Source organism: Oryx dammah, unplaced genomic scaffold, assembly GCF_014754425.2.
Source record: "Oryx dammah isolate SB20612 unplaced genomic scaffold, SCBI_Odam_1.1 HiC_scaffold_8, whole genome shotgun sequence".
Classification (NCBI taxonomy): domain Eukaryota; kingdom Metazoa; phylum Chordata; class Mammalia; order Artiodactyla; family Bovidae; genus Oryx; species Oryx dammah.
The window spans coordinates 40,901,283-40,915,247 of NW_024070192.1; the positions used below are offsets into that span (position 1 = coordinate 40,901,283).

Consider the following 13,965-nt stretch of genomic DNA (forward strand, 5'->3'; position numbering starts at 1 on the left):
TGTTCCTGTCAATGTACACACTGCTATATTTAAAATGGGTAACCCAACAAGGACCTACTGTATGCCACAGGGAACTCTGTTCAATATTATGTATATGTAGCAATGTAAATGGGGAAAGAACTTGAAAAAGAATAGACACACGTATATGTAAAACCCAATTACTTTGCTGCACACCTTAAACTAACACAGCATTGTTAATCAACTATACTCCAATAGAAAATAAAAATTCAATAGAAATCGTTCTTGTCAATAAATAAACATTTAAAGCATTGTTCTTAGCGTTCTTTCTAAAGTAAGGAGCTACAAGGCAGAGATACTTAAGTAGAAGAAATTTAAAACTCATGAACACTAGAAAACTTTCCTACACGAATCCTGGTCCACTGAAGTCTCATTTTTATTCTACTGCGCATCCCTCAGCACCATAATAAAAACATAATAGTATAACTCACAATGTTTTGCACCTGTTCATTGCTTTGTAATTGTCTTTTTGTGGCATGTGTTCTTAACTTGGGGACTTCCCCAAGGGCTCAGCAGGTAAAGAATCCACCTGGAATGCAGGAGACTCAGGTTCGATCCCTGGGTCAGAAAGATCCCCTGGAGGAGGAAATGGCAACCCATTCCTGTCTGGGAAATGCCATGGACAGAGGAGCCTGGCGGGCTACAGTCCATGGGTCGCAGAGTCAGACACAACTGAGCACGCATGCACATCCTTAACTTGCTTCTGTTTTGATTCTTTCATTCCCTGTACCCTACTCTGGCTTCATCCAGTGTATGTATGCACATGCGCGCACACATACACACATGGACATAAATGCCCGCCTATACCCACAGGCACACTCCCATACAACAATGCATTATTTGATCCTTAAGTGTAAGAAATACAACTCGAACTTTGAGCTCTGTTCTAGCACAGAGAGTAAATAGTATATACTTAAGAAGTAAGAAACTAGAAGTAAATATTCTAAAATAGCTATTTTTGGTCTTCACTTACTGGAATAAAATGAAAATGATGAAATGATGAATAAAGTGAAATAGATGAAAAGAGAGGTTACAGTCAACAAAAAGATTATCATCTGTTCATTTACCCACCAGAAAACAGAAATGCTAGAAAAATGATGTGAATATGGAAGTATATGTGGCCATTCATTCTCTCCATTTGTCTTTTTCTCTATATTATCAGTAATTATTACTCAGTGACTCATTTTTTCCAAACATGCTGCAACCTGAAGGCAAATTACACTGCTCATTAAAACAGAGGGGCAATTGCATGGCATAGTATCGCCACTGGGTGGCGCCTATGTGTAATAGCTGACATAATTTCATTTTGTTTCAGTTTCATTGAATGCTGGCAGAATAACTTTAAAACACACCTCTTTAAAAGCAAATATTCCATCCATGTTATACATGAACCTTATAAACTAAAGTTACCTCAATAATAAATAAATTTTAAAAAATTTAGATAAATTTTTTAAAATTTAGGTGTTCTAAACACTACTTCTTTGTCTGATGTCATGTCTTAGTGATTTATTGATCATATAATTAAATATATCCAATAATATTTTATATAAGAAACACTTCCTTGGTTTCTGTTGATGTAACAGCTCTTCACTCTAAATAAAGTAACTTAAGATGTGCTACTTGCATTTTAGGAGAAGGTGGGAAATGTCAGAAAAACTGTTATTATTAGCCCAAACCACTCATTTAAAAATATTTTATTTATACAAACACACATATACATATGCACACACATATATATAGATACATACATCTACAAAGGTATTACATAGAATGCTGAAAGTTACTATTAAGTGTGTGTGTGTATATACATACATATATATAATGACTTCCCTGGTGGCTCAGAGGGTAAGGAATCCTCCTGCAATGCAGGAGACCTGGGTTCAATCCCTGGTTGGGAAGATTCCCTGGAAAACGGCATAGCAACCCACTCCAGTATTCTTGACTGGAGAATCCCTATGGACAGAGGAGCCTGGTGGGCTACAATCCATGGGATTGCAGAGTCGGACACGACTGAGCGACTAAGCACAGCACATATATATATATTCCACCCTTACCCATTTTCCCCTTTAATTGAGTGGACTTACATACATATATACATATACACACAAACAGACAAACATCGTGTATGGTTATATACATATATGTATTCATATATGATATGTATGTATGTGTATATGTACATATTGTTGAATTAATTTAAATGAATGGAGGAAATAAAACTGACATCAGACTTCACAACATCCAATACCAGAAAATAATTAAGCAATGTCTATATTGTTTTGAGGTGGAAAGAAAAGGTGATCCAAATACAGTATATTCATTCAAAATACAGTTTCAGAGGCAAAATGCAGGCATTTTCAACATAAAAGAAGTCAGAAAATATAGCACCCTTGTGACCTTCCTGAAAAAACTTTACAAGAAATTTAGCCAATTAAGAGATGAATAAAAATAAATAACTCAGGAATAGAAAAACCATTGTAAAAAGACAGGAGGTGAACCTCAAATCCATTTAAATATTAGACTAAGATTAATCAACTATAGGAACTATAATTACAGGAAAAAAAAGTAAATAATGTGAATCTGGATAAGATAAATTGGGGGAATTCCCTGACAGTCCAGCGGTTAGGACTTGGTGCTTTCACTGCTGGGGCCGGGGTTCAACATCAGATCAGGGAACTAAAGATCCTACAAGCTGAGGGGCACAGCCAAGAGAAAAAACTAGACTAAACTTGGGGAACATAAAAAGAAAAAAAGATAGGAAGATATGAGGAAATATTAAACCCTTCACCTTTTATAGTAGTGTGTCAACTATTATTTTATGTAATTGAAATATGTGATTTAAAAAATGACTGTAACCTTTCCTAATCTTCATCATATTGCCTTTTCTTAGAATGATTTTAGAATAATTTTTGTGACGATATGTCCAATTTCAATAATTCCCTTATTTATACTTTAGTTTCTCTTTCCTCTGTTGGAATCAAGTACAATTAAATACTTTTTATTTAAAGTAATTAAATTTTTATAACAAAATTTATGACATCCACATTATATATCCCTCTATTTACTGAGACATTATATATACCTCTATTTACTGAGACAAAAAAATATAAAGCTGTTTTAAATGATGTTCATCTAAGACTAACAGTGGTTATTTCTGGGTAAGAAATTAATTATAGGGACTTCCCTGGTGGTCCAGTGGCTGACTCTGTGTTCCCAATGCAGGGGGCCCAAGTTTGATCCCTGGTTGAGGAACTAGATCCTGCATGCTACAACTAAGAGTTCACATGCTGCAATCAAGACCCAGTGCAGCCAAATAAATAAATAAATGTTTTTAAAAAGAAATTTATGAAAAATTTTAAATCCTCATCTTTGCAGTTTTATGAGTTGTTTGAATACTTTTTGTTTAGTCATGATAATTTTTACAAAATCAAGTAATTTTTCCTTAAAAAAGTATTCCATGGTGTTATTAAGAATTAATCCTATTAATAGGTTATGGGAATATATACATTATTATTCTATTTTTATATTTATCTGTGCTTTTAAAATTCTTCACCCTACTATATTTTTTAAAAGTTTTAAGACTATAATTTCTCAACTGAGTAAATATAAAGTATTTTTAAATTTCAAAATGGTTGGGCTTACATAATTTTAAAACTGTTTATTTTCCAGTTTTATTACATAACAAATGGGCTTCCCTGGTAGCTCAGCTGGTAAAGAATCTGCCTGCAATGCAAGAGACCCTGGGTTGCTTCCTGGGTCAGGAAGATCTGCTGGAGAAGGGATAGGCCACCCATTCCAGTATTCTTGGTCTTCCCTGGTGGTTCGGCTGGTAGAGAATCCGCTCGCAATGTGGGAGACCTGGGTTAGATCCCTGAGTTGGGAAGATCCCCTGGAGAAGGGATGGCTACCCACTCCAGCGTTCTGGCTGGAGAATGCCATAGACTGTACAGTCCATGGGGTCCCAAAGAATCGGACATGACTGAAAGACTTTCACTTTCAAGAAAATATAACATCAGATTTCTAGTTTTTGAAACTTACAAAGTTTTCTTGGTGGCCTATTTATGATAAAGTCTGATCAATATTCTTTGAAAACTAAATCAGGGTAACTGTAGGGACTGAAGTTCTATATATGCTTGTAAAATGTCTTATTACATAACAGACATTATATTAAATAATATCTTATTATATATAGAACAGTATAACAGCTTCTTCATATCCTTACTTATTTTTTGCCTTTTTAAGTTATCAAATACGTAAAAATTTTTGTTACTTCACACCATACACAAAAATGAACTCAAAGGATCAGACATTTAAATAGACGTATATATTAGTTAAAACTCTAAAATATATGAGCCTATCTTTATGATCTTTAATTAGGCAATAGTTTCTTGGATATAACATCAAAAGCAAAAGCAACAAAAGAAAAAAATAGACAAATTGGACTTCATCAAAACTAAAAATTTTGTGCTTTGAAGGACATCATCAAGATTGGAGAAGGAAATGGCAACCCACTCCAGTACTCTTCCCTGGAAAATCCTATGGATGGAGGAGCCTGGTAGACTACAGTCCATGGGGTCGCCAAGGGTCAGACACGACTGAGCGACTTCAAAAGAAAAGAAAATGAAAGGAGGGACATCCTTGGCAAGCCAGAGCTTAGAACTCTCTGCGCTTCTACTGCAGGGGGCGCAGGTTTGATCCCTGGTCTGGGAACTAAATTCCTACATGCAGCAGTGAGGACACGAAACTTTTTAAAAAAGAAGAGAAAATGAAAAGAAAACCAGCAGAATAGGAGAAAATATTTCTAAAATATACTTGACAAGGGATTGTCAAATATATCTGGATTATATAAAATATATAGACAGTATTAAAGCTTTAATAACCTGATAATAAAGACAAATAACCCAATTTAAAAATGGTCAAAGGATATAAGTAGACATTTCTCCAAAAAAGATATGTAAGTCTCCAGTACCTGAAAAGATGCTCGGTGTCATTTTAGCCATCAGAGCCATTTAGCGTTTCAAAAGCACCGTGAGCTACCACTTTACACCCACAGGGTGGCTATAGTTAAAAAACAAAATGATGAAACAAAGTAAACAAACAAAACAGAGAATAACAGGTGTTGCCAAGGATGTGGAGTTCACTATGGGAATGTGAAACAGGGCAGGCAGCCACTGTGGAAAGCAGTCTGGCAGTTTCTTAAAAGGTTAAACATAGAGTTGGTATATGAATCAGCAATTCCGCTCCTAGGTATATACCTAAGGGAACTGAGACATACACTCACAGGAAAATATATACACAAATGTTTACAGCAGCATTATTTACAATAATAAAAAAGTGAAAACAGCCCAACTGATGAATGGATAAAGTGTGCTATGTCCATACGAAGGAATATTTTGTTTTGTTTTTAGTTGCTGAGTCATGTCCAACTCTTTTGCGACTCTATGGATTGCAGTCCACCAGGCTCCTCTGTCTATGGAATTTCCCAGGCAAGAAGACTGCATTGGTTTGCCATTTCCCTCTCCAGGGGATTTTCACAACCTAGCCTCTCTATTAATTCCACCATCCTCCTTGGTCCAGAACAGAGTCTTTATTGGAGTTTGCTCAGGAAAGATAAGGCAGGGCAGGGTAAACAGTTTAGGACTGGCAATTTGAATAATCCCAGTAGACTCTGAGGCACAGGAGCTGTCCCCAGTTATCTGGCATCTGGTCCTGGGTTGATTTGAGGCAGGGGAAATACTGGTTTGGTGAGTGAGGTTTAAACAAGTAGGTGGTTCGGAGTATGTGCTTTGGATCACAGAGAATATATAAACAATTTTGGCCATTAGTTTGGCCCTGTGACTAATGGACACCAAATACTCAAATACAGAATCTAAGAAATCAGAACATAATAGAGACAGGATTGCCAAGTTCTTGTCTACATGATAATCATTTCAAGGGTTCCAGAAATCCTTCATACAGAATCTTGAAATTGTATTTAGTGCACAGTCATCACTGTCCATGAAGCAAGGGTGAAGGAGTGGAGGAGAAAGTTACCTTGACTCTGGTACTTAGAAAAACAAGGGGAATTAGAGGGAAGTCATGAAAAAATATAAAAGCAGGCTGAAGAAATAGGACCCTAATACTGTTAAACTGCTTCTTTTGCTTATTCCACTACAATAAAATCATAAATTATCAAGTGTAATTTTGTGTTGAGTTTGAAGCAAACGGCCTGAATACTAATTTCTCCAGCTCCACTTACTTAACCACAAGTTACTTAACCTTTCTGAACCTCAGTATCTTCATCTATAAAATTAGGAATAAGAATTGCTGAAGTTTCCAGGAGTTGCTGATTTAATTTAATTTAATCACTTATTAGATGGCAACCCACTCCAGTGTTCTTGCCTGGAGAATCCTAGAGATGGGGGAGCCTGGTGGGCTGCCGTCTATGGGGTCGCACAGAGTCGGACACGACTGAAGCAACTTAGCAGGAGCAGCAGCAATCACTTAATGGCTAACAGATGGGGAAACAATGGAAACAGGGACAGACTTTATTCTCTTGGGCTCCAAAATCACTGCAGATGGTGACTGCAGCCATGAAATTAAAAGACACTTGCTCCTTGGAGGGAAAGCTATGATAAACCTAGACAGCAACCTAAAAAGCAGAGACATTACTTTGCCAACAAAGGTCTGTCTAGTCAAAGCTATGGTTTTTCCAGTAGTCATGTATGGATGTGAGAGTTGGACCATAAAGAAAGCTGAGGGCCAAAGAATTGATGCTTTTGAACTGTGGTGCTGGAGAAGACTCATGAGAGTCCTTTGGAATGCAGGGAGATCAAACCATTGAATCCAAAAGGAAATCAGTCCTGAATATTCATTGGAAGGACTGATGCTGAAGCTGAAACTCCAATATTTTGGCCACATGATGCAAAGAACTGACTCATTGGAAAAGACACTGATGCTGGGAAAGATTAAGGGCAGGAGGGGAAGGGGACAACAGAGGATGAGGTGTTTGGATGGCATCACCGGCTCAATTAACATGAATTTAAGCAAGCTCTGGGTGTTGGTGATAGAGAAGCCTGGTGGGCTGCAGTCCATGGAGTCGCAAAGAGTTGGACGTGACTGAGCAACTGAACTGAAGTGAAATATTTTAAAGTATACATCTGAGAATTGATAAAATAAGCTATTGCTTGCCTGCCCGCGAAGTTGCTTCAGTTGTACCTGACTCTGTGCAACCTGTGGGGCCCTACGTGGGAAACCTTAAAAAAAGGGGGCTATTTTTAACGGTTGGAAACCAAGAGGGTGTCCGGTGGAAGAGATAGGAGCGTGGCCTGTGTTAAAGTTTTTGATTGGTTCTCTTGACTTCCGTGCACGTGGACAGTGCGTGATTACCAGACGCCTGTTAAGCTCATGACGACTTTACCTAATATGCATATTATAATTTGACCTTTAACGTGATTGGCGCAACTATGATTTGACCTTTAACGTGATTGGTGCAACTATGGCATTGACCTTTAACGTGACTGGTGCAACTATGGGAGGTCCCTCCCAGAACCCCCTTGCTTGCCTATATAAACCGAGAGTTTGTGGCAATGAAGCGGAGCTGCGCAGACAGAACCTTTGTTGTGTCTGATTGTCTCTCGCTCCCCGAGGGGCTGGGTTGGCGGACAGCAGGTTTCCCCCTCCTCGGGACTCCTCGGCTTTGCTGAGGGAAGTTTCACTGCCTCTCTCTCTCTCTGCGGAGTGCACCCCGCACAACCCTATGGACTGCAGCCTGCCGGGCTCCTCTCTCCATGGGACTTTCCAGACAAGAATACTGGAGTGGACTGCCATGCTCTCCTCCAGGGGACCTTCCTGACCCAGGGATCGAACCTGCATCTGCTACATCTCCTGCATTGGCAGGTGGTTTTTTACCACTAGTGCCACCTCAGAAGCCCCAAATTAGCTGTTATGCTTTCATTTATTTAATTCCAAGTTACTGTATGTATGACATCCACCAAAAGATGATTGAGACCTGCAAAATAATTTGTTTCAAATAATGAATAATGTAACTTCTTACTTGTATAAATTCTGTTTTGTTCAATCTTGGTTTCATTGAGTCAGCAATATCTGCTGGTAGACAGCATGTTTCTAATTATTGAACAAAAGTTATTTGATAGTTAGTTTGGTTGTAACACATTCACATTTTATATTCATATTATAGTACTCCAAAAGAACATAAAATTATTAATGCCAATCAATATTTATAATTGAATGATATAGAGTTGGGTGACATTCCAATTACTACAAGATTATAATTTTTCCTGGCTTCTATTTAGCCAAGGAACTCAAACATTTAAGAGCATGCCTACATTTTTAATGATCGTGTCAAGATAAAGCAGAAATAAACAGGCATGTCAATAGTATAAAAGACTACAAAAATATCTGTTGTTGGTTTATGCTAGAAGGTCCTAAAACGTAAATGCTTTTTAAAGACTTTATTTTGTCTTTAATGTTTTTTTAATTAAATAAATAATATATGAATATGTTCTTTTGGTAAGAGATTCAAATAATACAAGCAGGAAATATAAGCAGGAAAACCTGAAAATGGGCCATTTTCCCTCCCCCTCCCCCCAGCACTCTCCCTCCCCTCTGCTCTACTAGAAACCACTATCAGTGGTTTGTTGTCACCCTTTCAGCAACTTTTCTATGTATTTTCATATATGTGTGTGTGTACTTGGTCGCTCAGTTGTGTCTGACTCTGCGACCCTGTGGACTGCAGTACGCCAGGGTTCCCTGTCCTTCATCATCTCCTGGAGCCTGCTCAAATTCATGTCCATTGAGTCGGTGATGCCATCCAACCATCTCATCCTCTATCAACCCCTTCTTCTATCTATCGCAGCATCAGGGTCTTTTCTGACTAGTCGGCTCTTAGCATCGGGTGGCCACAGTATTGGAACTTCAGCTTCAGCATCAGTCCTTTTAATTCAGGACTGATTTCCCTTAGGATTGACTTGTTTGATCTCCTTGCTGTCCAAGGGACTCTCAAGAGTCTTCTCTAACACCACAATTTAAAAGCATCAATTATTCAGTGTTCAGCCTTTTTTACGGTCCAACTCTCACATCCATACATGCTGCCGCTGCTGCTGCTAAGTCGCTTCAGTTGTGTCCGACTCTGTGCAACCCCATAGACGGCAGCCCACCAGGGATCCTCCAGGCAAGAACACTGGAGTGGGTTGCCATTTCCTTCTCCAGTGCGTGAAAGTGAAAAGTGAAAGTGAAGTCGCTCAGTCCTGTCTGACTCTTAGCGACCCCATGGACTGCAGCCTACCAGGCTCCTCTATCCATGGGATTTTTCAGGCAAGAGCACTGGAGTGGGGTGCCATCTCCCTCTCCCATCCATACATGACTACTGGAAAAACCATAGCTTTGTACAGAACTTGGTCAGTAAACATATATATACACACACACACACACACACACATATGAAAATACATGGGGTTTCCCTGATGGCTCAGACAGTAAAGAATCTGCTTTGGTTCAATCCCTGGGTTGGGAAGATCCCCTGGAGAAGGGAATAGCTACCCATTCCAGTATTCTTGCCTGGAGAATCCCATGAATAGAGGAGCCCAGTGGGCTACAGTCCATGGGGTTGCAAAAAGTCAGACAGGACTTAGTGACTAAACAGCAGCAGCAACAAAATGTATATATACACATATATCTTTTGATTCTCTATGCATAAATATTATCATATTGATCTGCAACTTGCAAGTTGTTTTTTTTTTGCTTCACCACTCATCTTGCAGATCTTTTCAAATAGTATGTAGAACTCAGGTGGCATATTTGGGATGGAAATATGATTGAGAGTCAATGAAGTCATTGGTTTAAATAAAAAAACCTGAGAAGTGAGTGCAATTCCTGCACAGTAAAGACTTTACCCCCTCCTGCCAGACATTCAAGTAGATAAAAAAACATTGCTTAGATTAATTTTGAGTGTGAAATCTATTCTATTTTACATATAAACACACAGTATATTTTTTGCTGTTGAATTTTCCAAGAATGTAACTACTATCAAAATTTGAGAATTGTCTTTTGCTTCATTTGGAACTTTGCCAAGAGCTGGTCAGCATTTTAGAAAATTATATAATGGAAAATAATATTATAAATTGTACCTGAGCTCCAATATAATATACCCATGTTAGTCTACATTTGTAGTTTTTCTGTGCATGGGGATTCTACATATATATACAAATCCATTCATTTTGCTCTTATTTCAAAATGTCAAATACAAAGAGTATAATTGATTGTACATAATTTTACTTTCCTTATATCTAAACATTCATTGTGAAAATGTTAGTCACTTAGTTGTGTCCGATTCTTTGCGACCCCGTGGACTGTAGCCCGCCCAGCTCCTCTGTTCATGGGATTCTCTAGGCAAGAATATAGGAGTGGGTTACTATTTCCTTCTCCAGGGGATCTTCCCAACCTAGGGATTGAACCCAGGTCTCCTGCATTGCAGGTGGATTTTTTTTTTATCATCTGAGCCACTGGGAACAAATGTCTGACTATTCCATATGTCTTTCAGTGAAGTTGTAGCCAAGCAATTATATATTGAAATATGGCACATTTAATTTTCTTATATCTTTCCTTGTATTTCTCCATATCACAGCTATGACATTGTATCTTTCTTTTAAAATTCTGTGAAAGTAAGTAATATTTTCTAGGAATTTGATAGGATACAAGTGCTTACAGTGAATGATGTTGGATTCGTGATCTCTGAATATGTAGCTTTGGAACCAGAGACCAGGCTTGCCCACTCAGGGCTCTTGTGTGGCAGAAATTTTATTACAGTGAAAAGGGGCAGAGAAAGCTTCTGACATAGACATCAGAAGTGGGGAGGAGAGTGCCCCACTCAATAGTCTTTAGGACTGGAATGCAAAAGTAGGAAGTCAAGAAACACCTGGAGTAACAGGCAAATTTGGCCTTGGAATGCGGAATGAAGCAGGGCAAAGAATAATAGCATTTTGCCAAGAAAATGCACTGGTCATAGCAAACACCCTCTTCCAACAACACAAGACAAGACTCTACACATGGACATCACCAGATGGTCAACACCAAAATCAGATTGATTATATTCTTTGCAGCCAAAGATGGAGAAGCTCTATACAGTCAACAAAAACAAGACCGGGAGCTGACTGTGGCTCAGATCATTAACTCCTTATTACCAAATTCAGACTCAAATTGAAGAAAATAGGGAAAACCGCTAGACCATTCAGGTATGACCTAAATCAAATCCCTTATGATTATACAGTGGAAGTGAGAAATAGATTTAAGGGCCTAGATCTGATAGATAGAGTGCCTGATGAACTATGGAATGAGGTTCGTGATATTGTACAGGAGACAGGGATCAAGACCATCCCTAAGACAAAGAAATGCTGTCTGGGGAGGCCTTACAAATAGCTGTGAAAAGAAGAGAGGCGAAAAGCAAAGGAGAAAAGGAAAGATATAAGCATCTGAATGCAGAGTTCCAAAGAATAGCAAGAAGAGATAAGAAAGCCTTCTTCAGCGATCAATGCAAAGAAATAGAGGAAAACAACAGAATGGGAAAGACTAGAGATCTCTTTAAGAAAATTAGAGATACCAAGGGAACATTTCATGCAAAGATGAGCTTGATAAAGGACAGAAATGGTATGGACCTAACAGAAGCAGAAGATATTAAGAAGAGGTGGCAAGAATACACAGAAGAACTGTACAAAAAAGATCTTCACAACCCAGATAATCATGATGATGTGATCACTAATCTAGAGCCAGACATCTTGGAATGTGAAGTCAAGTGGGCCTTAGAAAGCATCACTATGAACAAAGCTAGTGGAGGTGATGGCATCCCAGTTGAGCTGTTTCAAATCCTGAAAGATGATGCTGTGAAAGTGCTGCACTCAATATGGTGTGAAACTGCTGCACTCAATATGCCAGCAAATTTGGAAAACTCAGCAGTGGCCACAGGACTGGAAAAGGTCAGTTTTCATTCCAACTCCAAAGAAAGGCAATGCCAAAGAATGCTCAAGCTACCGCACAATTGCACTCATCTCCCATGCTAGTGAAGTAATGCTCAAAATTCTCCAAGCCAGGCTTCAGCAATACGTGAACCGTGAACTCCCTGATGTTCAAGCTGGTTTTAGAAAAGGCAGAGGAACCAGAGATCAAATTGCCAACATCTGCTGGATCATGGGAAAAGCAAGAGAGTTCCAAAAAACATCTATTTCTGCTTTATTGACTATGCCAAATCCTTTGACTATGTGGATCACAATAAACTGTGGAAAATTCTGAAAGAGATGGGAATACCAGACCACCTGACGTGCCTCTTGAGAAATCTGTATGCAGGTCAGGAAGCAACAGTTAGAACTGGACATGGAACAACTGACTGGTTCCAAATAGGAAAAGGAGTACGTCAAGGCTGTATATTGTCACCCTGCTTATTTAACTTCTATGCAGAGTACATCATGAGAAACGCTGGGCTGGAAGAAACACAAGCTGGAATCAAGATTGCCAGGAGAAATATCAATAACCTCAAATATGCAGATGACACCACCCTATGGCAGAAAGTGAAGAGGAGCTAAAAAGTCTCTTGATGAAAGTGAAAGAGGAGAGTGAAAAAGTTGGCTTCAAGCTCAACATTCAGAAAACGAAGATCATGGCATCTGGTCCCATCACTTCATGGGAAATAGGTGGGGAAACAGTGGAAACAGTGTCAGACTTTATTTTTTTGGGCTCCAAAATCACTGCAGATGGTGACTGCAGCCATGAAATTAAAAGACGCTTACTCCTTGGAAGAAAAGTTATGACCAACCTAGATAGCATATTCAAAAGCAGAGACATTACTTTGCCGACTAAGGTCCGTCTAGTCAAGGCTATGGTTTTTCCTGTGGTCATGTATGGATGTGAGAGTTGGACTGCGAAGAAAGCTGAGCGCCAAAGAATTGATGCTTTTGAACTGTGGTGTTGGAGAAGACCCTTGAGAGTCCCTTGGTCTGCAAGGAAATCCAACCAGTCCATTCTGAAGGAGATCAGTCCTGGGATTTCTTTGGAAGGAATGATGCTAAAGCTGAAGCTCCAGGATTTTGGCCACCTCATGCGAAGAGTTGACTCATTGGAAAAGACTCTGATGCTGGGAGGGATTGGGGGCAGGAGGAGAAGGGGATGATAGAGGATGAGATGGCTGGATGGCATCACAAACTCGATGGACGTGAGTCTGAGTGAACTCCGGGAGTTGGTGATGGACAGGGAGGCCTGGTGTGCTGCGATTCATGGGATCACAAAGAGTCGGACAGGACTGAGCGACTGAACTGAACTGAACTGAAGGGAATTATATCCTTTTTTAATTAGTCATTACAATAAATCAAAAGAATGTCTTAAGGTTGTAAAAATTTTACCAGACCCACACCCACAATTTACATTTTAGGTTAATAGGATTAGAATTTAACAATGGAAAGACCCTACCAAACCCACTCCCATAATATACATTCTAAGATATCAGGATTAGTCAGAAGGTTATCAGGAAGGAGAAACTGTCCTCAAGCAGGATACATTGTTGTTATATAATCTCTAGTACAGAGTTTAAATTGAGTTTGTTTGGTAATCATCAGTTCCGGGTTTAAAGAAAAAAAAAACAAAACGTTTTATGTGACTAAGACTGAGGAATGTAGAGAGAAAAAAAAGATGTTTGTCCTTTCCTCCTCCTTGAGAATTCCAGACCCCTTTCTCCTCCTCAGGGACCCTGGACTTCTTATCAACCTGCCTAGGAACTGACTCTCTCAATAGTAAGTAAGTAAGTAAAGTCACTCAGTCATGTCCAACTCTTTGCGACTCTATGGACTGTAGCCTACCAGGCTCCTCTGTCCATGGGATTTTCCAGGCAAGAATACTGGAGTGGGTTGCCATTTCCTTCTCCAGGGGATCTTCCCGACCCAGGGATCGAACCCTGGTCTCCAGCAT

At 39.1% G+C, this 13,965-nt stretch overlaps 1 protein-coding gene across 1 annotated transcript in view; it reads right to left on the reverse strand.

The window, feature by feature from the left end:
- EFCAB5 (EF-hand calcium binding domain 5) overlaps nt 1-13,965 on the reverse strand; it is an 85,432-nt gene that overhangs the window by 45,263 nt on the left and 26,204 nt on the right. Inside the window, exon 5 of the mRNA XM_040243848.1 lies at nt 8,054-8,124. Within this exon, the coding sequence (XP_040099782.1) occupies nt 8,054-8,124 (71 nt within the window). The remainder of the gene's footprint in view (nt 1-8,053; nt 8,125-13,965) is intronic.